This window comes from Dipodomys ordii, unplaced genomic scaffold, assembly GCF_000151885.1.
Source record: "Dipodomys ordii isolate 6190 unplaced genomic scaffold, Dord_2.0 Scaffold26, whole genome shotgun sequence".
Classification (NCBI taxonomy): Eukaryota; Metazoa; Chordata; class Mammalia; order Rodentia; family Heteromyidae; genus Dipodomys; species Dipodomys ordii.
In genome coordinates, this window is record NW_012267242.1 from 4,302,366 (window position 1) to 4,329,279 (window position 26,914).

The 26,914-nt window shown below is 35.8% G+C and overlaps 1 protein-coding gene across 1 annotated transcript in view; it reads left to right on the plus strand.

Moving 5' to 3' along the window:
* Window positions 1–433: 433 nt before the first annotated feature.
* The window catches only part of Kctd3 (potassium channel tetramerization domain containing 3), a 33,738-nt gene continuing 7,257 nt past the window's right edge, over window positions 434–26,914 (plus strand). The window contains exons 1-13 of the mRNA XM_013015349.1: window positions 434–484; window positions 1,235–1,280; window positions 2,650–2,723; window positions 6,548–6,606; window positions 7,644–7,724; window positions 9,003–9,143; window positions 9,692–9,782; window positions 12,689–12,879; window positions 15,795–15,910; window positions 22,315–22,402; window positions 22,501–22,617; window positions 23,686–23,856; window positions 26,440–26,595. Of these exons, the coding sequence (XP_012870803.1) occupies window positions 456–484; window positions 1,235–1,280; window positions 2,650–2,723; window positions 6,548–6,606; window positions 7,644–7,724; window positions 9,003–9,143; window positions 9,692–9,782; window positions 12,689–12,879; window positions 15,795–15,910; window positions 22,315–22,402; window positions 22,501–22,617; window positions 23,686–23,856; window positions 26,440–26,595 (1,360 nt within the window). The 5' untranslated portion in view covers window positions 434–455. The remainder of the gene's footprint in view (window positions 485–1,234; window positions 1,281–2,649; window positions 2,724–6,547; window positions 6,607–7,643; window positions 7,725–9,002; window positions 9,144–9,691; window positions 9,783–12,688; window positions 12,880–15,794; window positions 15,911–22,314; window positions 22,403–22,500; window positions 22,618–23,685; window positions 23,857–26,439; window positions 26,596–26,914) is intronic.

Here is a 26,914-nt window from a genome sequence, read left to right on the forward strand (position 1 = left end):
AGAAAACAAGTAATATGAATTAGAATACTTGGGAAAACATTACAGCTTTGGTAGGCCTTAATGGTATCAATAAAGGTGGATTGAGACCTGAAGAAACCGATCAGGCTAGGGTAAAGACACCAACACAGTGAACAGCTGTTTAGCGATATTAGACTCCTGGCTATTACAGGAAAAAAAGAAAGTTTGGAGAGATGAGGGAATCTGAACCAAAGTTGTGTTTATGAAATAAGGTGGAGAAATAATTATTTGATTTTGCTGAGACCTCCTTGGAATAATCTTAGCTCTGAATTGAAAGTAGTAAAGTTTAGATATGTTAAATGTAATAAATTTTATATATGGCTGTAATCATTAGGCAGCATATTAAAACAAGTTAATACTCAAATTTTAAATTTTGTTCTCATTGATAATACTAAGTAATTTTCATTTGCAGATTTAGTACCTCAAGGCAGACTCTTATGTGGATTCCAGATTCTTTTTTTTCAAGGTAATTTATATAATTCTTTATTATATTAAACATTTGATTTTTCTTGTCAACAAAGGATTTTTTTTTTTTTTGAATGAAAAATGGCCAGGTATAGTGGTTCATGCCTGTAATCCTGGCTCCTCTGGAGGCTGTGATTTTAGGATTGCAGTTTTAATCCAGCCTGTGCACAAAAGTCCAATAAACTACCAAAAAGCTGGAAGCAGAGCTGTGGCTTACCTGATAGAGACTAGCCTTGAGCAAAAGCTCAAGGGCTGTGCCCAGGCCCTGAGTTCTAGCCACAGGATGGACACACATACATGCATACATACACACACACACACACATACACATACACATACATACACCCCATGAGGAAAATGTGTTTTTTTTTTTGAGACACGTTACTATTGTCACCCCCTACTATCATTGAACTCTTGATTCTCTGGCTTCCTCTGTGTCCTGAGTGTTAGAATTTGAGATGTAAACCACTATACCTGGCTTCTAAGTGTTAATGCTTGAAATGACATGTTTTGATTTTGGTTTTGATGGAGAGACAAAAGTCTTGCTCTTTAGCATAGTCTGGCTTGGAACCCTATGTTCATTTCTCCTATGTATTAGGATGATAGGTTTGCACCAGGAGGACTGGCTAAAGTAGAAATATTTTAAGTTGGTGACAGAAAACTTGCTTGTATTGGTTTTAGACATATGATAAAAAAATAATCTATTCATGCTTAGATTTCAAAAACTAACTCTTGTTTTAATGGCTTCTAGTTTGCTGAGTGGAAGAATTTCAACACTTCGAGATGAAACTGGTGCTGTGAGTATATAATGTTGATATTTATTTCTAATGTAATTGATGTTTAATTCCTAGTATGCAATGAGTAAGAATACAGGAAAACTAGCATTTTAATCATCACTAAATGGAAGTTATATAATATACATAAATACATGTACATACATATGTGGGTATACATATATATATATATATATATATTTCTTGCCATGTTTAATGTATCTAAGCAGGAAAGAGACTACTAAATAGGAGCTGTTGTATGCAGCAATTTTAGGTATTCATGATTAAAGAAGTGGTAGGATATAATGTTATATTGGCAATAGTAGAAGTGGACAGAATAAGAAACATCAGATTAATAAGGTACTACCTTTTAAGTTTTTTTGGGGGGAAATAGCCTTATGAACTTACTAGTAATGGCCTAGAGAGGAAAGTATAGGCCTCTAAAATTTCAATCAAAAATAGTTCATGCAACAACATGAGGGTGTGGAGACAGCAAGACAGTCATGTTGATTTGCTGTGGTAACACTTTCAGATGAAATAAGGTAATAAAGCCGACATATCCATATGGGTTTATTAAACATCCTCATCAGTAGTAAGGTCTCTACAAATCTGTGACATTTCTTCAATTTCTGATGGACTCAAATACAAACAGAAGAATTTTACTAATTGTAAATATATATTTGATCATAGTATAAAAAGTTTTTATTATTGCTAGTCTTCCCCTATCTAATTAATTGGCTAAGGTAGCATTAAATGGTTTTCAAGTTATGGTTAGACCTCTTGCAATCAACTCAAAATAGTGTTTGTACACATAGCCTTAAATTGCTATCAGGTATGTATTTCCCACTTAAAGATTTTACTTTCTCGTGTATATGTTGTGGTGTTATATTTATTAGTTTAAATAATACATATTTTTTTGTCATCACCCTTTCCCAACTGTTGAGTAAACTGAGGTAGTAAACTGTAAATGTAAAAGTGTTGTGAGAGTAATTCTCTTACAATTTGGATAGTAGCATGAAATCCTTACTTTTTGGATTACCTACCTGAGTCACTGCAGTTTATCTGTAGTTTATCTCAGTCACTGTCACCAACAGATTCTACAATGTAAGATATTTGTAATGTTTTCAAAGGACTTCTTGAATTCTAAATTTTCAGATAAAATTGTTTGCTCAGGTGTCTTTTTCCCCTTAAATACCAGTAGGTAGAAATAAGAAAATGGACACTGTCAAATTAAATGCAGAATTACAACTACATTCTGATTTAGAAACATTTTAAGAATGGAATCATTGAAGTAGGATATTTAAACAATTCAGTCTTAGTTCTTAGTATTTCAGATAATGAAGGTAAACATTGATTTTTTAAAATTTAAAATAAAATGCATTTTCATTTGTAGATATTTATTGATAGAGATCCAGCTGCATTTGCACCCATTTTAAATTTTCTTCGGACAAAAGAACTAGACTTAAGGTAAGAAATTAATCCTTTTTAGGGTGCATTCTGTGTATTTTGAGTATTTTATGAATAAAGAATGTGTTCTGAGCCTTTTTTTTAATTGACACAATATATGTACTTATTTATGATGTTTACTTTTGTAGTTAGATTCATGTATCCAGTATATGTATAATAATCAGTTCAGGGCAGTTAGCATTTCTTTTTTTTTTTTTTTTTGTTGGTCGTGGGGCTTGAACTCTGGGCCAGGGCGCTGTCCCTCAGCTCTTCAGCTCAAGGCGAGCGCTCTACCACATGAGCTACAGCGCCACTTCCGGTTTTCTGATGGTTTATTGGAGATAGGAGTCTCACGGTCTCCCCTGCCCGGGCTGGCTTTGAACCACGATCCTCAGATCTCAGCCTCCTGAGTAGCTAGGATTACAGGCGTGAGCCACCAGCACCCGGCCTGGCAGTTAGCATTTCTGTTTCTTCAGATACCATTTTTCTTTATCTTCTGTGCATATGTGTGTGTGTGTATGTATGTGTGTATGTATGTATGTATGTGTATGTATGTACGTATATGTGTGTATGTATGTATGTGTATGTATATGTATGTATGTATGTGTGTATTTATGTATGGTATGTGTGTGTGTATACTGGAGCTTGAAGTTGGTGCTTCACTTGGGCTCTTTTGTTCCTGGCTGATACTCTTAGGAGCCACTGCTCCAAAATTATTTTAAATGTTTAAACTATTTAAGTATCAGAATTATTTTATTACTCCCTTTTCCCACACCTTTATCAAATATTATCATTTCTGTGGGCTTGGAATCTTCAAACCCTTCTGAAGAGAAGTGTGTAGTTAATTGTAGATTATAGTTGCCCTATTGTGCTATGTAACATTAATGGTTTTCCCCGATTATCTATCATCACTTGTTCACTATACTCCTCTCTCTCTCTTTATCCTCTTCCTTGTCTCTAATAACTATTCTACTCCGCACTTTTATGCAATCAGCTTCTGTTTTTATTTCACAAATAACAACATATGGTATTTGCCAAACTTATTTTGATGGTGTCCTCAATTAAACTTCCAGTGAGTAGAGGCCACCATCACCTCTTTTGTGAGAGTACCCCAACAGCTTCTCGAGCAGTTTCCCTGCCTTGTATTCCTTCATTTCATTTCATTTTCTTTTCTTTTCTTTCTTTTTTTTTTGGTTGGTAGTGGGGATTGAACTCTGGGCTTGGCTGCTGTCCCTCAGCTTTTCAGTTCAAGGCGAATGCTCTACTGCCTGAGCCACAGCCCCACTTCCGGTTTTCTAGTTTATTGGAGATAAGAGTCTCACAGACTTTCCTGCCCAGGCTGACTTTGAACCGAGATCCTCAGATCTCAGCCTCCTGAGTAGCTAGGATTACAGGCGTGAGCCACCTGTGCCTGGCCCTTCATTTTCTATATTGAACTATTACTATCCTCTGAAAATATGTATGAGATCAGATTGCTACTCTATTTAAAACCCTTATTTGTTATGTCATATAGGACTTAAGATTTAGATTTTTGTTTATAATCTGGTCTTGCTTAATTTCTATTACAACATTTAGCATCTTCCTGGTCTTTAGCATGATTATTGGCATGTTCTTTGCCCTGTCCCATCATTACCACAGCACTTGCTCTAGGCACTTCCTTTTTCACAGGTATGTCTTCACAAGACTAAGTTCAATTAAGGGCCACTGACACTTATTGCCAAAACTCAGAACCATGTTTGATGTACAGTAGGGGTTTACTGCATGATTTCTGTATGTGCGTGTTTATGTTTCTCTTGGTGTGTGTGTGTGTGTAGCTAATTGAATGATTGTTTCAACAATTTGTTCTTACTGGGAAGCAATAATTTGTATTTTATTGTTCTTAAGGGATGCTACTATTTTTTTGAGATACAATTTGTGGAGATCTAGGTGATAATTTTAGTTGCTTCTTTGTATGATTTGATTGTTTCGGCTTATGTTCGCTAAAAAACAAGCTCACTATAGCAAAGACAGTTTGGTTTGATTTATTCCCTGCTATTTTCCTTGAGTGCATATAGTACATGCAAAATAGATGTTTACTAAATGTGTAAAAGAAGGTGGAGCTTTTTCTTTTTTCTTTTTTGAGAATTTTTTTGTATTGTGGACTTATTTGGAGCTAGGAAACATATTAAATATATTACTAATTCTTGAATAAGATTATTTTGCCCATATCACTGGATTATGGAAGTCAGTGTCTTTGTGACTAATACAGTATTTTATCAACCATGAAAGGGATTAGTTTAAAGTCTGTATTTATTGACTGCTTTTCTTACACATTACTGGACTTTTTCTTTTTTTCTTTTTTTTAAACTTGAAAAGCCTACCAAATTTAGCCAGGCACTGGTGGCTCATGCCTGTAATACTAACTACTCAGTAGACAGACTGAAGATTCTGGTTCAAAGCCAGTCCTGGGCAAGAAAGTCAATGAGACTCTTATCTCCAATTATCCAGCCAAAAGTTGGAAGTAGAGCTGTGGCTCAAGTAATAAAGTGCTATCCTTGAGTAAAACAACAACAACAAAATCAAAGAAGCCTTTGGGACAGTGCCCAGGCCCTGAGTTTAGACATACACACATTTAAAAAAAAGCCTAGCAAATTTAAATTTTTTGAATAGTCTCTTCTACAAAGATGGGAAGAGATAAATTTTAAAAAGCAAACCAAAAACAAATAACTGTGTTCTAGATCTTTGCATAAAGTTTTTTGGTATTGCCCTTACTTGTTTGTCCTTTCTAGGACAGGGGCTTCCTTCTTCAAGAATGTAATCTGTGTTCTGAGCTACCTTGCTGACAGTGCTGTGTTCTGTTAACACAAACAGTTTTGAAATGGAATCAGGATATTTTAAGCATTCTTAAATTAAACTAGTCACAGTCAGTTCGCAAATGAGAACAGGTTAATAACACAGTTACACTTATTTATTAAGGCCAGGGAATGTGTACAATCTTAAGGGCAGATTATAACTGAAAACTAAAATTAATCATTAGTATTTTAAACTTTTTTACTTTTTATTTTCCTATTACTTAATGGTCTTAACTATGTAGTAGTATCATCTTCATCTGATTGAAGATAGTCCTTGCTAAACTAATTTAAAAAAATATTTTTCTGGGCTGGGAAGGTGGCTCCGTGGTAGAGCGCTTGCCTTGCATGCATGAGGCCCTGGGTTTGATTCCTCAGCACCACCTAAGCAAAAAGAAAAAAGCCAGAAGTGGCGCTGTGGCTCAAGTGGTAGAACGCTAGCCCTGAGCTGAAGAGCTGAGGGACAGCGCCCAGGCCCAGAGTTCAGGCCCCACAACTGGACCAAAAAAAAAAAAATTTTTCTTTTTCTTTTATTCATTCATCACATATTTCATATTACATGGCTGTACATGTACTTCGCTAAGCATTGTGGAAGGAATAAAGCTCATAGGTCAGCAATAAACCAAACCTTTAGAAAGCTTATACACAAGGCTCAGATTAAATACATGTAGAAATTATACTAATAAACTAAAAGCAATTCTATAAAAGAATGGTTTCCACTCTGTTCTTTATCTTGTGAGAGTCTTCTTGTTTGTTTACCTGTATTAGCTAAGTCATCTATATATGAATGGTTTTCAGGTTAAGTATAAAAATGGTTTTATGACAAAATGGTGAATTCACATGCATATTTTAGACTTTATGATTTAAGGATATTAGATAATAGATATTAACAGAAAAGTAAGCTTTAAGGTTTTATAGCATGGTCCACATAACTTAGTATTTTCTTCCTTTTGCTTCAGATGATAATCTTAAATTGCCACTGTTAAAAAGAACATACATTCATTTGTTTCTTTGTAGGGGAGTGAGTATTAATGTACTCAGACATGAAGCAGAATTTTATGGAATCACCCCTTTAGGTACGTGTTTTTTTTTTTTTATTGTGAAAATACTTTACAGAGGGGTTACAATTGCATGGGCAAGGTACTGAGTACATTTCTTATCAAGCATTGTTGCCTTCTCCTTTGTTTCTCCTTCCCATCCCTTCCCATCCCCCTCCCCAGCCCCCCCACCTGATTCCCCCCCTACCAAAGTTGTAAAGTTCGTTTTTCCACATAACGACTTGTACATCTCATTGTTGCAATGGGTCCACCTGTATTCCTATTTAAATGATTTTTTTTCTCTTCCCCTCCACCACAAATTATACCATCAAATACAGTGAAAGTAGGGGTTATACCGTGGGGGAGGGACATACAAAGCAACAAAGAAATAATCTTATAAATATGTTAGAAACAATCGCGTGAAAGAAAAAAAAAACATTTGAATATTTATCTTGGGGTTCCTTTCCGTAACATCAACTTATCTGACCTTTTCTGCTTGACTCAGACATATACTAGTTATTGCAAATAAGGGAAACCATAGGACCTATGTTTCTTTGGGCCTGGCTTACTTAATAGAATTTTTTCCAAGTCTTTCCATTTCCTAACAAATGGGGCAATGTCATTCTTTCTGATTGAGGCATAGAATTCCTTTGTGACCCAGCAATCCCACTTTTGGGGATTTACCCAAATGATCACAAACAAGACCACACTAAAGCTACCAGCACAACTATATTTGTTGCAGCATTATTTACCATAGCTAAGATATGGAACCAACCCAGATGCCCCTCAGTAGATGAATAGGTACGTGTCCTTATCTCAGTAGTTTACATTTATAATTTGACTGTGCAGTAACATTGCTCAAATTAAACGTGTTTTCTATAAGGTCCTAATTTTTGTTGGAGGAGTTCAGAACTTAGTTTGTATGGATGCTCATGGTAAAAAGATACTGTCAACTTTGAGTTAACTTGACCATTTCTTTTTTTTTTCTTATCCTTTTTAACTAGAGAAAATAAAAATGGAGCAGTATTTTTCTGTTTGCATGTACTCTTGACAAGTTTGCTTTGACATGTTTCTAGTAAGAAGGCTGCTTCTGTGTGAAGAGCTGGAGCGGTCCTCTTGTGGCAGTGTCCTTTTTCATGGTTACTTGCCCCCACCAGGTATTTTGGCTTTACTTTATTCAGTCTTTTAAGAAATTCTTACAAATATAGAAAAAGGAAAACTCTTCCTTGATTTTGGCTTCTTTTTATAAATAGACAGCTAGGATTTTTTTTTTTCAAAAGTGAAGTCTTATTATACATTCTTGTTTTAGAATAGGCTTTCACTAACTTTTCCTGTAATGGACCAGATATACTTTATGAAGTAAAAGATCTCATGGGATCTTCTTAGTTCTGCCCCATATACCACTGACTTGTGTGTAAGGGGCTGGCTGTCAGACTTCATTTTGTAGAACTTGGGGGCCCCTGTAAGGATGTCAGTATTTCCTCAGCCCTGCTTTGTTCAGAAGACTTAAGCCTTTGCCTATAATACTGGGTTTCTAAGCAAGGTTTAACTTAAAAAGGCTCTCCATGAAGCTAGGCATGGTGACTCAAGTCTGTAATTCTAGCTCATTGAGAGGCAAGATATGCAAGGACTACAGTTCAGGGCTAGCCTGGGCATAAAAGTATGTGAGACTGCATCTCAGCCAAAGACTGGGCATACCTGTCAAGCTGTATATAGTAGACCAAAATGGCTGGGTGCGGTGTATATTCCTGTTACCCCAGGAACAAAGGGAAGCACAAATAGGGTTACATTCTAAGCTTACATGGGGATAAAGTCAGGCCTTCCTATCTGGAAAATAACTGATAGAAAAAGGGACTAGCAGGGGCTGGGAAGGTGGCTCAGTGGTAGAGCGCTTGTCTTGCATGCATGAGGCCCTGGGTTCGATTCCTCAGCACCACATAAGCAAAAAGAAAAAAGCCAGAAGTGGTGCTGTGGCTCAAGTGGTAGAGCTGAGGGACAGCGCCAGATCCAGAGTTCAGGCCCCACGACTGGACCCCCTCACCCCCCCAAAAAAAGGGACTAGCAGAATGGCTCAAGTGGTAGAGTGCCTGTTTAGCATGAGTCTCTGAGTTCAGACCCTTGAAAGTATAGTTAACCTGCCACATGGTAACTACGTAAATGTAAACACTGGCTCACAGACTGTTTGAACTGATGATCTATTGACTTAGTAACCCAAAGCTAGGTAAAAGTGGAACATACATGGTAACTCTTATTTATTATAATGTGGCAAATATCACAAATTCATTGAAACATATCTTCTCTTTTTTATTATTATAATTAATTTTTTCCACTATTGTTATCTGAAGATTTCACATTTTTTTGTCTCTGTTATAATGTAATAGTTTTCATTTTTGGAAGGTTAAGTTAGAAATAAATTTGTCTTCGCTCCTTTTTAGGTATTCCTAGTCGTAAAATAAACAATGCAGCCAGATCCTCTGCTGATTCTAGGAATGGACTAAATTCTGCAGAAGGAGAAGCCCGTGGAAATGGTACACAGCCTGTTCTCTCTGGAACTGGAGAAGAAACTGTTAGGCTGGGTAAGCAAAAATTCCAGACATACAGCAAGAAGAAAACATGGTTTATTTCTCATTGGCACTCTGCATTTTTTTTGTTTAAATTTTAAGTTTTGCCTTATTCATTTTTTTTTTTTTTGAGTAGTGCTTTGGGTTGAACCCAGGACCTCTCACATGCTAGACATACATGCACTCACCCTTTGCTACTGACGAGCTATGATCCCAACCACTTAATGTCTGTTTTGAACCTGCATTTATATCTTAGAAAGCGGAATTAGCATATTTTTATTTCATGTTATGTGATCTTCTGCTTATGCAGAACAAAGATTACATACTTTCTGTTAAGAGGCAGAGACTGAATTTAAATTTAATGTTTATAGACCATACAGTCTCAGTTGGAACTACCCATGTTTGTTGTGGTAGTGTGCTAGCATGGACAGTAGTTAAACAAATGAGCGTGACTGTGTTCTAACGAACTTAACTGAAACAAAAAGAAGACTGAAATTGGCCAGTGGGCCACAATTTGTCAACCTGTTTTATAAAGTAAAATATTCTTTCTCTAAACTTAACAGGATTTCCTGTGGATCCACGAAAGGTGCTGATAGTGGCTGGCCATCACAACTGGATTGTAGCGGCATATGCGCACTTTGCTGTGTGCTACAGGTGATGTGTAACAAGTGATAGTTTATTGTATGTTATTATTCTGAGAGTTATTTGGCTTCATGTTAAATGACATTAGAGAGGATTATTAATATATGAAAGTTTCCTTTCTATAGTGAGTCAGTTGTTTATACTCTTTAGTAGGGAAGAGTAAGACTGCTGGTTATAACTACTGTGTGTTGGGAGTAAGGTAGGGAGACAGTACAGTTGTGTGTACAAGTAGGGTGTCGGATTTGTAATATGTGAATTTTATACAATAGTATGTTTTTACTTGTTCTTATGTTCTCTGGGATTAAAAGAGAATGAAGGATAATATAGCTAGTGATGGTCTTTTGTTAGAGAAAGATTAGATTTCTCAGACCACTATATGTGGTAAGAAATAATGTTGATGGTAGAGACTAGTATAGAAGCACAGAAGTAGTTCTAGTGGTAGAATTTATACCTGTGCTGGAACTTAACACAGTGAGTAACAAAAATAGATGGTGCTGTTATTTGTTCATTCTTTGAATTTGTTGGTGTCAGAGTTGAGGCTTGAACTTAGGGACTAGGCACTGTCCTGAGATTCTTTTGCTCAAGGCTAGCTAGTACTCTATCACTTGAGCCAATTCCATTTCCAGCTTTTTGGTAATTAATTGGAGATAAAGAGTATCATATACTTTCCTGCCTGGGCTGGATTTGAGCTTCTATCCTCAGATCTCAGCTTCCTGAATAGTTAGGGTCATTAATTATAGATAATGAGCCACCAGTACCAGACTTGAGATTAGTTTTGACCACGGTTTTGTATAGCTACTATATGATGCTTTGGTATTATGCCCATGTGATGTGAAAAGGAAAAGAGGTGAGGAATTATTTAGATATGCTATCCTGATTAAAACATCTTTTTATCTTGTAATACTCTGATTAACTAGAAATAGATGCTTGATCAAAGATTAAGTTACATATAGTTTTATTATTACTTATATTTCTGAATTGATCACAAGATCATGTCATTTACCTCATGAAATCAATCCTGCATCTTTTAACTGAATTAAGTTAGGAACTCAGCACTTTTTCACATCAAAAGAAGCATGTTGATAGTGTTTCTTGAAGTGCTGTCAGTCCTGTGTGCTCAGATGGACGGTCTCTAAAAACATCTACATTTCTTTCCTAATGTTTGTCAAGTTTTAGTAAAAATATCTACATTTCTTTCCTAATGTTTGTCAAGTTTTAGTTTGGAATTATTTTCATGTTTATCTTAATATATGATTCGCTCTAGTGGCTGAAAGGGGGTAATTACCAACCTTAAAATGCTTAGGAAGAATAAACTTTCCTTATGCTCTGAAGCTTTAGGTAAAACATCATTAATCCTCCAAATCAAGGAGGTGGAATGATTTTTTTTCTATGAATCATAGTTGTACTTTAGCATACATACTTAAATGAAATTGAGTGGAAGTATTGTTATTTAGGTCCTTTATGAATACCTAAGGCTTTTGGTGATGTTTTGTTTTTTTTGAGCTAAATATAGAATCCTCATCATTATGCATGCTAATAAGGACGTGGTCTACTACTGAACTACAACCTTAAACCCCCAAAATTTGATTTTTTCCAAATATGTAAAGTAGCATGTAAGGAAACAATTTTGTTCCTCCATCTTTTACTTAATTCTCTTTAGGAAGAACACAGAGAAGATTACAATTATATTTATATCATTAGTGCAACTTTAAAAGTATTTAATAGTCAATTCATCATTATGATTTCATAAGTAGGCTGTAAATGTATGAAAACATGCTCTATATGGAATGCAGGTTACAAAGATGTAAAGTCAGATAGAGCACAGTGGTCACTAGGAGTGGAGAGGTATATTTATTGGAGAAATTAAATGTTAAAGAATATGTTAGTGGGAATGAGCGGGAAAGAGGAAACAGCTGACACCATGCAAGAAGAAAGAAATGTACATATCACCCGATGTGGAAGAAATAACTATTGTCAAAGCTAATAGATCTCATAAACTTTATAGACTACGGTAAAGACAATTTGCCCCATGAAGGTTAGAATGTGTTTGTGACTTTAAGTATCACTATCTCAGGATACTGTAGAAATTTGTGAAATTTATGTAATTACAATCACAATAAAAATTGCTATAAAAAAAGAAAATAGAGCAGTGCAGTGTTTCTTAGTGGGGAGGATGGGATAAGGGAGAGTGAGGATATGCACACTATTATATTTGTGTGGAAATGTTATAACAGAATATCTCCTTATACAATTAATGTACTGATAAAGAGTTGTATCATTAAAGAAAACTAATTCTGTTTGGTAGAAAAAAAAAAGAGAATACATTAGCTTTTGTATTTAGGGAACCAGTAGTCCATTCAGTTTTACATTTTGGAATTTGCAAACCAATTTTCAGAGGCTCACTCTTTATTTAATTGCTCCATAGAATTAAAGAATGTGGAGGACTTTCTAATTTTGGTTTGCCTAGCTAGGCAATGATAAGACTGAAGTATAGAACACAGGTCAAAGCATGCCTTTCAGTTAGCAATAGTAACTTTAATACCAGAAAGTGATTTTAAAATTTCTTTTAAAATTCTGATTCTTGTCCATCACTCATATCCATAGAAGATGACAGTAAGACTTTGTGGACAAATATGAAAGATATAGCCATCTTTGTCTTGAGTTTTCAAAATGTTTTAGGTAACTTACCCTATTCTTTTGAGAAAAAAAGAACTCTAGTCTCTTTATAAATGGTCATTTGTCCTGGGTATAAACATCAGGCATTTCAGAGATAAAATTTACATATCAAAATTTTATATTTACTAAATATGAAGATGGTTATACAACTCGATTAATTCCTAATTATTTTCAGTACATTGATTTGCATTCTTTTTGCTGAACTACTGAGGCTAATTTAGGTGTCTATTATTTCTTAACAGAATCAAAGAATCTTCAGGATGGCAACAAGTATTCACAAGCCCATATTTGGATTGGACTATTGAACGAGTGGCTTTGAATGCAAAAGTGGTTGGAGGTCCTCATGGAGACAAAGACAAGATGGTTGCCGTTGCCTCAGAGAGTAGCATTATCCTGTGGAGTGTGCAAGATGGTGGAAGTGGAAGTGAAATTGGTAGGAAGAATTTAGTTCATGTTGCATGTTGGTGCTTTTCACATGTTTCTGTCCTCTGTCAAGTCCTCTGCTGCATACTGTTCAGTCAGTGCCTGAAAACAGGTGCCTACATTTTGTGTAGTTTTTTTAAGTGGGGAATAATTGGATATTATTTTTTTCTATAAGGAGCTGGATAGGTCCTCTCTAACAATTTTAGACAAAAGGTGGCTACTTAATTTTTTTCTCTTCTATTTGTGGGTGTGGGGCTTGAACTCGGCATAGGCGCTGTCCCTGAGCATCTTTGTACTCAAAGCTAGTGCTCTGCCACTTGAGCCACAGCACCACTTCCAACATTTGAGTGGTTAATTGAAGATAAGAGTCTCACAGGGACTTTTCTGCCTGGGCTGGCTTTGAACTGAGATCCTCAGATCTCAGCCTCCTGAGTAGCTAGGATTATAGGCGTGATTCTTTGCCGCTCAACTAAAAGTTTTTAATAATAGTACAATGCTAATTATACAGAAAGGAAATTGGTAGAGATTTACTTTTTATCTTGTTTAAGTTGCCTTTTTATAAATCAAAATTTTTGTTTTCAAAGGCTAATGTTTTGAGATGGTACAATAGTAATTTGTTCATGATCAGTAAAAGAAATCATTTTTTGTTACATATGTTCTTCAGAACTTGACATCATCATCCAAAGGAAATTGTTGGGGTTTGTATGTCTGTAATAGAGCTCTCTTAGTGATTAAAGTCTCTTCAGTATATAAAGTCTCTTCAGTATATAACTTATATAAGACAGTTGTACTGGATTTGCTATAAGCAGTATTTTACTGATAAGGCCCTTAAGACAGGAACTTGTTATTATTTGTACTATTGTCTTTCCTGTGGGTAGAGGTCAGATTCTGGAGCCTAAGCAGGAACAACACTTTCATGAGAAGATTCACAATGTCTTTCTTGATTGCCCAGAAACCCATCCTTCTCCAGAGTAGTATCAATGTTAGTTTTCCTGGTTTTGTTTCTGCCTTTCATATAGGCCTCAGCCCTGAATTTAGTTTAGAGATTTCGAAAAATTATTTGGCCTCATAATTCAAATAATATTATGTAAGAATTCTAAAATTGCATATAATGTGAAATAATTTCTTCTTTCTGCTTGGAAGTGGAAGTTTTATTTCTTACCCAAGTGTGGTCAGATGAATTAGCTTTTTTGGTATGTTGTATTTAATTTTTTTTGTCTTTTTGGTTGACAGGCTGAGTGAGGTGTTATATTCATATGTATATAAGGAAGATAGAAGATATTCCCAGCAGTACTCCCCCCACCCCCCTCCCCGGTCATAGACCTTGAACTTGGGCCTTGGGTGCTGTCCTGAGTCCTTTTGCTCAAGGCTGGTGCTCCACCACTTTGCGTACAATACCACTTCCTGTTTTCTGTTGGGTAATTGGAGATAAGAGTCTCCTGTACTCCTCTGCCCAGGCTGGCTTAGAATCATGGTCCTCAGATCTCAGCCTCCTTAGTAGCCACCAGTGCTCAGCTCCAGCAGTGCTTTTTGTTTCTGTTTTTCTTTTTTTTTCTGGCCAGCATATATCCTCTTGTCTTTCTTACTGTTAAATGCCTATTGCAATGCTAGTTGAGAATTTAAAATGTTCTGATTATTGCCACTGGTTTTGTATATAGAATAGTCCTCAGAGAATGAATTCATAATATATATCAGTGTAAGATTCAAGAGGACCTGGCAATCCCTGTCTTATGTTAATGCACCTTACTTGTCCTTAATTGTTTCCTATGAATTGTTCAAGGCCTTATGGGTCTTTCCTCAATTAAATGCTAACAAAATTATATATGTTGGTACATACATACTTTTTCTTTTTTGAAATAAGCAAGCTAATAATTGAGTAGAAATCTATATAAAACAATTTGTTTTTCTTTTTAAAGAGAGAATCTCACTGTGAGCCCAAGGCTTGTCTGGGACTCACTATATAGCCAAGGCTGTCCTCAGACTCGCAGTCCTCCTCACTTACCCTCCTAAGTGCTAGAATTAAATAGATGTTCACTAGCACATTGGCCATGAAACAGTATTTTATATGTGTGGCTTATTCTCCCTCACTATTAGATTAAAAAGATATTACAAACACATCCCAAAGAACTACAATGATACTATTTAAATACCAGAATTAGATTATAACTGTTTAAGGATGAGCATGATTGTTGAGACATTGAGCTAGAACTGTATTTTGTAGGTGAGATTATTAAGAATCAGAAAGTGAAAAATAACAATACTTTTAGAGCTAGTATTTCAATCCATATTCTATTGACTCCTTACACACTGCTCTGCTAAAGACAGACAACTATGTAAGGCTATTAGATACCATTCCAAGGTGAGCCTGGAATTCTTTGTCTAGCCATACTTGGCTCTTTTATTTATTTATTTTTTGGTTCTTTTATATTAATATGTAAGGTTTGCTCTTTACAATCTCCTTTACTTGTGTCATCTTCTCTTTCCTCCCATGGCTTATTCACTTTTAATTTCCCAGGTGGTAAGTGGAGGTGAGGCTCAAGTGGTAAAGCACCAGGCTTGAACAAAAAAGCCAAATAAGAGTATGAGCATCTGTATTTAAGCCCCAGACTGGCACATTTTCGTACTAAGTAAATAAGCAAATAAATCTTCCAGATGATTTTAATGATCAATTAGGATTGACAACCACAGCTTTAGATATCAAGTCATTCGTTTTTATCAGTGTGATTACAACAAATTCTCTGCTCTGGAGTTCCATAAACTGCTAAAAGATGACCAAGTTCTCATTTGTTGTCCCCAGATCTAGCACAGTATGTGTAGAAATGAAAATAGGTTCAAGTAAGCCCCCTTGGAGATATTTTTAATTTACATTTGACTAATCCTAAAAATGGTGATAATTTAGCTTCTTTCTCTGTTTTGTCGTTTAAGGAGTGTTCAGCCTTGGTGTTCCCGTGGATGCCCTCTTCTTTATTGGCAACCAGTTGGTGGCCACGAGTCACACTGGGAAAGTGGGGGTGTGGAATGCTGTCACTCAGCACTGGCAGGTTAGTTTTAATTAACGCATACTGCAGCAGTGAAAATACTGTGAAACTTAGGCTATTTATCTATTTTTTCTTTTTAGAGTCCACACTATTTCTCCAGAATATTGAAATTGGTGGTAAATTTGTTTCTAGATAGATATTTGATTATTATTCAAGAAATCTATGTTGCTTTGGAAAATGAGTGTTATTCAACAGTGGCTTGGCACCTCTTCATTTCCTTGAATGTCCTACCTTGCATGCTGTGAACATGGTATTTAGGCAAACTTCATTTCTTTTTTTTTTTGGGAGGTCCGGTCATGGGGCCTGAACTCTGGGCCTGGCCGCTGTCCCTCAGCTCATCAGCTCAAGGCTAGCGCTCTACCACTTGAGCCACAGCGCCACTTCTGGCTGTGGAATTGAACCCAGGGCCTCATGCATGCAAGGCAAGCGCTCTACCACTGAGCCACCTTCCCAGCCCCCAAACTTCATTTCTTGAGTGGAAGCAGAGATCTGCTTGAAATATATAGCTTGTTCTAAAAAGATACTAAGCTAAATACTCTGAAGTACTTGAGTAAGGAGATAAAGACTAGCAAATTATGAATACTTGATTTTGAAGAAAAGAGGAACAGCTAAGACACCAGGGATCCCGTTTTAGAATGCTACCATTCTAAAGAGAATGGCAGGCTGGAGATGAAGGAATCTAGTGGAAGAAGCAGAGAGAACTAACTAGTGACAGTGGTAGCAGAGATGGCAAAGGTGAGCCTATCTGAAAAACATTTCTGGAAATGACAGGATTGGTGTCAGATTGATTTAGAATGAGAGAAGAAAAAAACTATCACCTTGATTCAGAATTATAGTTTTAATAAAAATGGATATGACACACAAAGGGTTGAGAAATTATGATATCTGGTTTATTGAAATTATGATATCTGAAATTGGTAGTAAGGAAGTGTCAAGTAGGCAGAAAAAGATATAAGAATCTCAGGGATTAGAAAGAAGTTAAGAAGACTGGTCTTGAAATGAATGAAAATTACTAGGAAGAATATTATGAGAAGTTTAATGTAGGCTTTTTAGAGCTGGAAAGTAGTTCTCAGTGGTAGAGCCTTTTCATATCACCTATTGAACTGACTTGACGATAAAATAGTAAACCCTCCAATGTAAAGGGAATGTCCCTGCACATTGAGATTTAGTCAACTGTGATGCAAATAATTTTTTAAAAATCCCACCTGTATCAAACATGTACATACTCTTTCTTGTCATCTTATTCTAAAAATGATACAGTTAAACAATATAGTTTGTTTTGTTAGCTAGTATAGTTAATCTGAAGGTGAATTAGAGGTAGATGAGAAGATATCTATAGGTCATATGCAAATACCACATCATTTAATATTTTAGCACCCAAGCATTTTGATATCCTCGGAAGTCTTGGGACAAATCTCCCATAGGTAATGATGAATGATGTAATTGTAGTAGGGGTCAGTGAAGTATAATAGGACTCAGTGTGGATATTTAAGTTCTGGAATATCCACTTGTAGAAAATTGTATAAAAGTAAGCTAATCCAAGTGCTAAGATTCTCACAAAGGTGATGGGTCAGTCTGAAAGTGACAGTCTAGGCAGGAATGTGTCATCATGATTGATGAGAGACTAGAAAAATGTTCTTGAGACCTTGCAACAGAAATGTGGGGGCAGGTAGTGAGAGAATAAATGGTTTCCAATTAAAAGAATTGTTTCTTTTTTTTTTTAAGTAAGTTTTTTTATTGTGAAAATACCATACAGAAGGGTTACAATTACATGAGCCAAGGTAATGAGTACATTTCTTATCAAGCATTGTTGCCTCTTCCTTTGTTTTTACCCTACCATCCCTGCCCTCCCATCTCCATGACTACCCCTCCCCCCCCAAAGTTGTAAAGTTTGTTTTTGGATATAGCATCTTGTACATCTCATTGTTGCAATGGGTCCACCTGTATCCCTATTTAAACAATTTGTTTTTTCCCTTCCCCTCCCTAAATTATACCAACATCAAATACAGTGAAAATAGGGGGTATACTGTAGGGGAGGGACATACAAAACAACAAAACAATCACCTTATAAATACGTTAGAAACAATAGCAAGAAAGAAAAAAAAACACTTGTGTCTTATCTTGGGGTTCATTTCGCCTAACATCATCTTATCTGACCTTTTCTGCTTGTCTCAGACATATACTAGTTATTGCAAATAAGGGAAATCATGGGACCTATGTTTCTTTGGGCCTGGCTTAATATAATTTTTTCCAAGTCTTTCCATTTCCTAACAAATGGGGCGATGTCATTCTTTCTGATGGAGGCATCGAATACCATTTTATATATACCACATTTTTTTTATCCATTCATCTACTGAGGGGCATCTGGGTTGGTTCCATATCTTAGCTATGGTAAGTAATGCTGCAATAAACATAGTTGTGCTGGTAGCTTTAGTATGATCTTGTTTGTGATCACTAGGGTAAATGCCCAAAAGTGGGATTGCTGGGTCCTAGGGGAGCTCTATGTGGAATCTTTTGAGGAACCTCCATACTACTTTCCAAAGTGGTTGAACAAGTTTACACCCCCACCAACAATCCAGGAAAAAAAAAAAAAAAGAATTGTTTCATAGGAAAGATAGGCTTTGTTTTCAGTAAAGATAAATCAGGTTTGTGTGTGTTTGTTTGGGGAGAAGATACTAACTAGAGTGGACTTCCTCCACAGAGGTGTAACAGGATGCATTATATGCTTAGCATAAAAATATGGCCCAGTGAGTCTAGGAGGGTGGTTCTTGTAAGGTTTAGGTCAAAAGAACTTGTTCATTAAGATTTTGCTGATGGTATTTCTTTAAAGAGAAGTGGGAATTTTATTTGTTTATGGAAGTTCTTCTGTCAGGTGGACCATTTTGCTAATTGTGTTGTCTGAGTTTTCAGTGGCTGAAGTTTCTTCTAAAATGCTAAAGTTTGGGCTGGGAAGGTGGCTCAGTGGTAGAGTGCTTGCCTTGCATGCCTGAGGCCCTGGGTTTGATTCCTCAGCACCACATAAGCAAAAAGAAAAAAGCTGGAAGTGGCACTGTGGCTCAAGTGGTAGAGTGCTAGCCTTGAGCTGAAGAGCTGAGGGACAGCGCCCAGGTCCAGAGTTCAGGCCCCACGACCGGACCCAAAAAAAAAAAAAATTAAAATGCTAAAGTTTACTTGAAGGAACATGTCTTCAGCACTTTTTTAAAAAGCTAACAGTTTTAAAATAACATAACATTTTAATATCTTTTTTATTGTGAAAATACTGTACAGAGGGGTTACATTTACATGGGCAAGATAATGAGTACATTTCTTATCAAGCATTGTAGCCTCCTCCTTTGTTTCCCTTTGCCATCCCTTCCCATCCTCCCCCACGCCCCCTGCTCCCCCGCCCCAATCCTCCAAGTTTTAATATCTTTCAGATAGTCTTAAACTTTTAGTCCAGGCTTCTTGCTTAGTGTATGCATGAAGTAAAAAACCATATCTGACAAAGTAGATTTGTTATACGAGTCAGAAAGACCTTAGGAAGGTTGACCATTATAAGCCTTATAACCCGCAAGCTGGATTTCTCTGTAGTGCATTGCAGAGATGGTATGCAGTGAAATCACAGCTTTGATCTGCATCTGCAGATCACAGCAGACCAGAGGCTGATTCTCATGGCTGCTGTGACACTAGCCAAAAATGTTCTCATTCGTCCCCTGGCGATAATTCCACCCACAGATAACACAGAAAAAACATTCAGGGCAACCCTTGCATTTATACTCATTTAGATATTTACATATGTAGATAATTTAAGGGTTTTAATAATCCTTTATACTCATTGTATGATCAATTTTGATTCCAATTGGTAGAGTCAGATAATGAGAGTGGAGAAAGAATTTCCATTTAAAAGACATTAAAAGAGAAAGGGCACCGGTGGTGGCTCACGCCTATGATCCTAGCTATTTAGGAGATCTGAGGATCATAGTTCAAAGCTAGCCCAGGCAGGGAAGTTTGTGAGACTCTAATCTCCAGAAAACCAGAAGTGGCACTGTGGCTCAAGTGGTAGAGCACTAGCTTTGAGCTGAAGAGCTAAAAAGTACAGAAGGGAGCGTCTAAACCCAGAGTTCAAGCCCCCCAACAACCAAAAAAAAAAAAAAAAGACATTGTAAATTTTTCTTTTTAATTCTTTTTGTTATTGGTGGTGGTACAGGAGTTTGAACCTAGGGTCTGCATTTTTTAGGCAGTGCTCTACTATTTGAGTCATACTCTGAGGCTTTCTCTCTTTAGATACTTTTTGGATAGGGTATTGCTTTTTTGTCTGGAGATAGCCATGGACCATGATCTTCCTATTTATGCTTCCTTACTAGTTGGGATTACAAGTATGTCTCCCATACCCAGCTTATTTGCTGAGATAGGATCTTGCTTTTTTTGGGGGATGGCAGGAGGAGCCTGGGCTGAACCTCAGTGTTCCTAAATCTCCACTTCCCAAGTGGCTGGGATTTTAGGCATATACCATTATGTCCCACCAAAAAATTTGTTTTTAATATCAGTTTCTCACTTAGACATTTTTAATAAAATACTGAAACTTGATAAATTAGTAAAGAAAAATGAAGGAATTGCTCAACTTCAGCTTCTTGTTCCTTTTTACATTTGATCCCCCTCTTTACACATAAAGTTTACACTGAATCGGTATTCTGAAATACTTCTGCAATCTAAGAAAGAAGTTTTAGGCATCTATTATGTACTGACCACAGTCCTAAGCATAATCACTTAGAATGCGCAGTAAGGGAGTTCATTTGGCTGATTCAAGCTTCTTCCTCTTTCTGCATCTAAAAAGACTAGATATGAATATTAAAACCATTTATATGTGTATATATAATATGCATATTAAATACTTCATTTATTTGTGTACACACAGTACATGGCATCTGTCAAGAATCTAGGGTCTGGGCAAGAATAGGCATGGCTTTGTGGGAAGGTAAAAATGGAGCTTCTGTCAAAAAACATGCTTATCCAATAACCTTATAGTAAAAAAAAATGGACATTTGTTTAATGTCTTGGAAAAGAGAAAAAAACTCATGATGAAAAACTGAAAGCAAAATATTCAAATTAACTGTACAAATAATGTGAATTGAATTCCAATTTGAGAAAATCATCTAGGATCATTTTTGTTTCTAGATGTAGACATGAAACCAGATGGGGGACACTTTTATAAGTGAGGGCACATGGACATTTTTAGAAGAAATGATTTTTCCTATAAATGAGCTCAAAATTCATAACCCTCCAAATTCCTACAGATACAGAAGTGAAGAAAATATTGGACATCTCTTTTTGACCTTTGTATGTAAAACCTGGAGACTACTATTTCATTTAAATGCCATCTGTGTAGTTGCATATGCCCCATGGCCTGAACTATGAGGAAGGAAGATTCAGTTTATTTTATTTAACATCATCCCTTTCCTCCCTCCTTCCCTCCCTCCCTTCTTCCCTTTCTTCCTTTGCTAGTTACTTTTTGATTTTTGTAGTAAACTCCTTCTTTTTCTCTTCTCACTATATGAATTTGTCTGAAAGAACGGATTTTGCTTTTTAGGCTCAGTACCTGAAAAAAAAATCCCACACACTTAGGAGATTTTTTTGTTTTTGCCTGTGATTTTCTAGAAAACAGGTAAAATATTCATATGAAGAAAAAAAAAAGAAATACTGCCTTTTGAAAAATATTAAAATAAATTATCAAAGGATCAAGTACTGTTTCATTGTTACTTGCTCTGTTTATTAGTTCTAATTCTGCCTCTTACCATGTGACTTGATTGGGTTTTAAATTTTTTATAGAGGAAGTATGAGAGAAATGGTCTTGTCAGACTTGGCCTTCCAGTTATAGTGGGCTATGATCTAGTGATCTCAAGCAGGCAGAGGGTAATACAGCTGACTTCAAAAGTGAAGTGTAATGTGGGAATACAATGTTCACAAATCCTTTAAAAGAAACTATGGTGATGTTCTTTCTGAGTTCCCTGGGGCATGGGTGTTTATGTATATGTACTTTAAAAAGTTAGCTGGCACTGGTGGTTTACACCTGTAATCCTAGCTACTCAGGAGGCTGAGATCTGAGAATCACAGTTTGAAGCTAGCCAGACAAGAAAGTCCATGAGCCTCTTATGTCCAATTAAGTACTGAAAAAAGCCAGAAGTAGAGCTGTGGTTCAAGTGGTAGAGAGCAAGCCTTGAGCAAAGCCTTGCGCCCTAGCCACTTCTCGGTGACAATGCCCAGGCCCTGAGTTCAAGACCAAGGACCAACATTAAAAAAAGAGAAAAAAGTCAAATTGTTGAGCCCTATAAAATTGAGTATTGTTTTTATCAAAACAAGGTTTTGAGGAAATTGAACAGAAAATAAACTGTGATTTCTTTCTAACATCTGATAAAAATCTCATTACATAGGTTCAGGATGTTGTTCCTATAACTAGTTATGACACTGCTGGGTCATTCCTTCTGTTGGGATGTAACAATGGATCAATATATTACATAGGTAAGACACTGACAATGTTCCTATTTAAATGCTTGTTAAATTATATTAGTTTTAAAGGAAAATATTATTTTATAATGCTATTTAAACTTTTTGGTTAGATATGCAGAAGTTCCCTTTGCGAATGAAGGATAATGATCTTCTTGTTACTGAACTTTACCATGATCCTTCCAATGATGCGATAACTGCTCTGAGTGTTTACCTCACACCCAAAACAAGTGAGTCGATGGTAGTCACGATAAGTTCCCAAAGCTCCTGTGGAAATGTGTTTTTATTCATTAGTGTGTTATGTGACTGGGTAAAATTAATTTGATCCTTTTGAGAATTTCAGTGCTAAGGATTTCAGCTCTGTTAATCTAAAATAAGTATTTTACTTTATACTAAAATGAAAATGACCAGTAAATCAACATATTTTGGGATGAAAAATTAAAAATTTTCCCATCTGAATTGTATTTAGTAGACTGTGTTATTATCAAAAAAAATTCTATACATTGATCTTCCTTGAAAAATAGCTCATTTTACTTTTTTTAAATGTTAGTTGCTGAGATCTGTCTTACTTTTAATTTTGTATTTTGGTCTGGGCACAGCCATTTGTAATCCTGACTTCCTGAGAGCAAGATAGATAAGTATGATGTAAGCAATTTGTGTTTATTCCATCGGCTATGGTTTTGATTTTGGTTTTTGTGAGACAGTCTCACTACATAGCACAGGCTAGCTCTAAGTCAAGATTCTCTTGCTTCAACCTCCGCCTGAGTACTGGGATTATAAATGTGTACTACTGTACCCTTCCTTACTCCAGAGCTTAGAAAGTGTTAATAGTATATGTAATACTTGACTTGATAGTATAGCAGAAGTAAAAGATACTGTCATTCAAAGTTGCATGGAATGCTGCTTTAGGAATACTGCCTTGTTTCAATGGGAGTCTTGGCATGGCAGATTTACTAATTCTGTAACTGTATTGAGTACCAACTGTGTCTCAGACACTGGGAAAGGTGATCAAGGAAGAGACTATTATGACTTAGTTTCGGTTGATAGACATGGAAATTCGTACAAGTTCAGTGTGTTGTTCCCATATACTATGTAATGGTGAAGTTTTATTTTGAAGTGAAGGTTAGGAAGATACTAATAAGGAAATAATGATGTAAAGTAGCTAGAGAAGCCTTCAGATTTCTTTACTAGGTAGTTTTGGTCATAATCTTGAGTCTCACTTATCATAGGGAAGTTTTTCAAGGACAGCTTTCATTTTATTATTACTTAATAACTGCCGTTCACCTTTGACTCTCTAGGTGTCAGTGGTAACTGGATCGAGATTGCCTATGGTACAAGCTCTGGAGCAGTACGTGTGATTGTACAGCACCCAGAGACAGTTGGGTCAGGTCCTCAGCTTTTTCAGACTTTCACAGTTCACCGAAGCCCTGTTACGAAGATCATGCTGTCAGAGAAGCATCTTGTGTCGGGTAAAGTAATGAACGATTCGAATTGAGAACAAATTCTCTCTCTGAAAGTTGGCTCTGTTATTTTCTATATGCCTACAAATTAAATTTGAAGAGTATTTTTTTTGGAGAAAATGATACTAAATAGGAAAAGCAATTGTAGAAAAAGCCAGGCGCTGGTGACTCATGCCTGTAATCCTTGCTACTCAGGCGGCTGAGATCTGAGGATTGAAGTTTAAAGCCAGCCCGGGCAGGAAAAGTCCATGAGACTCTTATCTCCAGTAAACCACCAGAAAACTGGAAGTGGCGCTGTGGCTCAAGTGTTAAGAGCGCTAGCCTTGAGCTGAAGAACTGATGGACAGCGCTCAGTCCCAGAGTTCAAGCCCCATGTCAAACAGCAACAACAAAAAAGAAATTGTAGGAAGATCTAGTAACTGAAGAAGTCTTAGGATTGTTTTCAGAGATTTCTTTGATTTTGCCTGGTTATAGTATAATAAACTTCAGAAATATAATGTGTCTTTTGTTCTCCAATTTTTCACTCAAGGCTGTTCTGGCATTTAGTGGTTAATTGGAGATAATAGTCTCATGGATTTGTTTGTATGGGCTGTCTTTGTACCACCATAGTCTCTACCATGACTTGCCTTTTTGCTGTGTTCTAGATCCTATTTATGTCATACTTTTTTCCTAACCTCCCATCCACTTTCTTTTGTTCCTGCCTCTGTAACTTAGAACTTTTGTTTCTGATTTTTTTTAATTTTAAATATTTCCCTTCTAGGTAACTTGTCTGGCTGCCTTCTTGTCATTGAAGTCCCATTTCACATATCCTCCATGAGGTCTTCTTGGCTACCACTCCCATTTAGCAAAACCTCTGTCCAATAATAGCTTTCTTAATAGGAGCTCATTTGTTTTCTTTAAAAAAATTTTTTTATTATAAAGATACTGTACAGAGGGGTTACAGTTACATGAGTAGCGTAATGAGTACATTTCCTATCAAGCACTGTTACCCACTTCTTTGTTTTTCCCCTACCATCCCTCCCACCTCCCCAGCTCTTCTCTCCACTCCCCCCAACTGTGTAAAATTCGTTTTCAACATAGTGTCTTGTATGTCTCATTGTTGTGGGTCAACCTATATCATTTGTTTTCTTCTTAGAGGTTTTCTTCACTTGGTATTTATTTGCTCAACATCTATCCTTATTCTAAAATAGAAGTTCTACAGCTCCAGGAACTTGTGTTTTCCACTGTAGCATAGCTCTTGGCTTGTAAAAGATACTGAATAAATGTGTAAAATGAGGCATTTTAAACCTATGACAGGATATGTTTTTTTGTAGGGTCTTTATGATGTATAAGTGACAGTGCTTAGTAACTGTTATTATTTTAGTGGTTACAATGTATTGTAGTATGTAATACCAAAGAATGACTACTAAATAAACTTAGCTTATAATATAAAAATTTTCTTGTAGATTTGAAATTTCAGCAATTAAGTTTGTCAAGAAAAATGACGAACTTATCCGAAACCTGGAGTATTTTATATAATCCCACTTATGCCACCTGGTGGACATAAGCAACAGTGTAATCATGTTCTTTTCCTGAACTGTGTTCTAATGCCTAAAATTAAGATTTCATATAATAATTAACAAACTTGCCTTGGTTACCCAATATTAATTTACTAATTTATTAAAATATTATTTAAATTGTTTTTCTGAATCCCAGTAAACTTAATAGTAACAGTAAAATCAGGAAATTAATTTCATAAAATTGATTAAACAGTTTAAAAATAAATATTGCCTCCCTTTTTTGAACCAGAGAAATTGACATTTTAAAAATTAAGAATTTTGCTACATAAGAACAAAACTGTGTAGGTGTTACTTGTTGCTATTTGTGAAAATTAAATTTCTTTCCAAAGTTTGGTTTACAATATGTAACTCATTTGTTCAATAGGAACTAGTATGTATATAGAAGTCTTAAATCCTGTCCTAGAATTTACAAATGAATAAAAGCTTATTAATGAGTAACAACAGATTTTTTTATAGTTATTATAAGTGATAAATTAGTATATTTATTTATATTAGTGATAACATTTTTGGTATAGGTTTTTCTTTTTAGTAACAGTACTTATTCAGATAGGGAAAATAGAAAGGAAAATGGATATAAATTGGAAGAAATTTCATTTTATATATTCCATTAAAAAAACAGAGCTAATAACATTTTAAAAAACAATATACTTATACAAAAGTAATGCTCAGTTCTAGTATAGAATATTTAATGTTATGAGTGAGAATAAATAGTTGCTTGCTACATATTTGGTAAATGCTAATAGTAATTTTTCAGTAACTCCTGATGTGGACCTATTTAACATTTGTGGCAATTATACACTGTGTAGTTTGTCCATAAAAAGGATATATTTTCAGCAAGGTAAAATGTATTCAGTTTTGTCACTTCTTAGCTAGGTACAACAAATTTAAGGTAAATATGTCATTTGGTTCTTAAAAGATACCATAGGCTGTTAATGGAGATCATAATGAAAAAGTTAAAATGAATTTAGAAGAGTATTTTGGTGGGCCCTGTGATGTGTAGCTAGTAATCATTTGTAATCACCTTCTCTCCTAGTCTGTGCAGATAATAATCATGTACGAACATGGACAGTGACACGATTCAGAGGCATGATCTCTACTCAGCCAGGTTCCACTCCTTTAGCCTCATTCAAGATACTGTCTTTGGAGGAGACCGAAAGCCATGGCAGCTATTCCTCTGGAAATGACATAGGTGAGAATTTTCAGATATTTCCAGGCATTTCAGATGGAATATATTATCCACATTACAAATCTAAAATGGAATCTAAAATGTGACATTTTTATTGAAATCAGAAATTTAGCATGGGTTTTGTTCATTTTAGGTTCTATGAATTCTCAGAATTTTATTATTAAAGCTTTTTCATTGTCTATAAAATTGGGAGCAAAATATCTTACCACTTCCATATTTACATAATGCCATCTTCACATGTTAAACTACTTCTTTTTGTAAATAATGTTGATGGTGTACACATTTGATACTTAATGGTTTTTCTTCTTAATTACTGAAATAA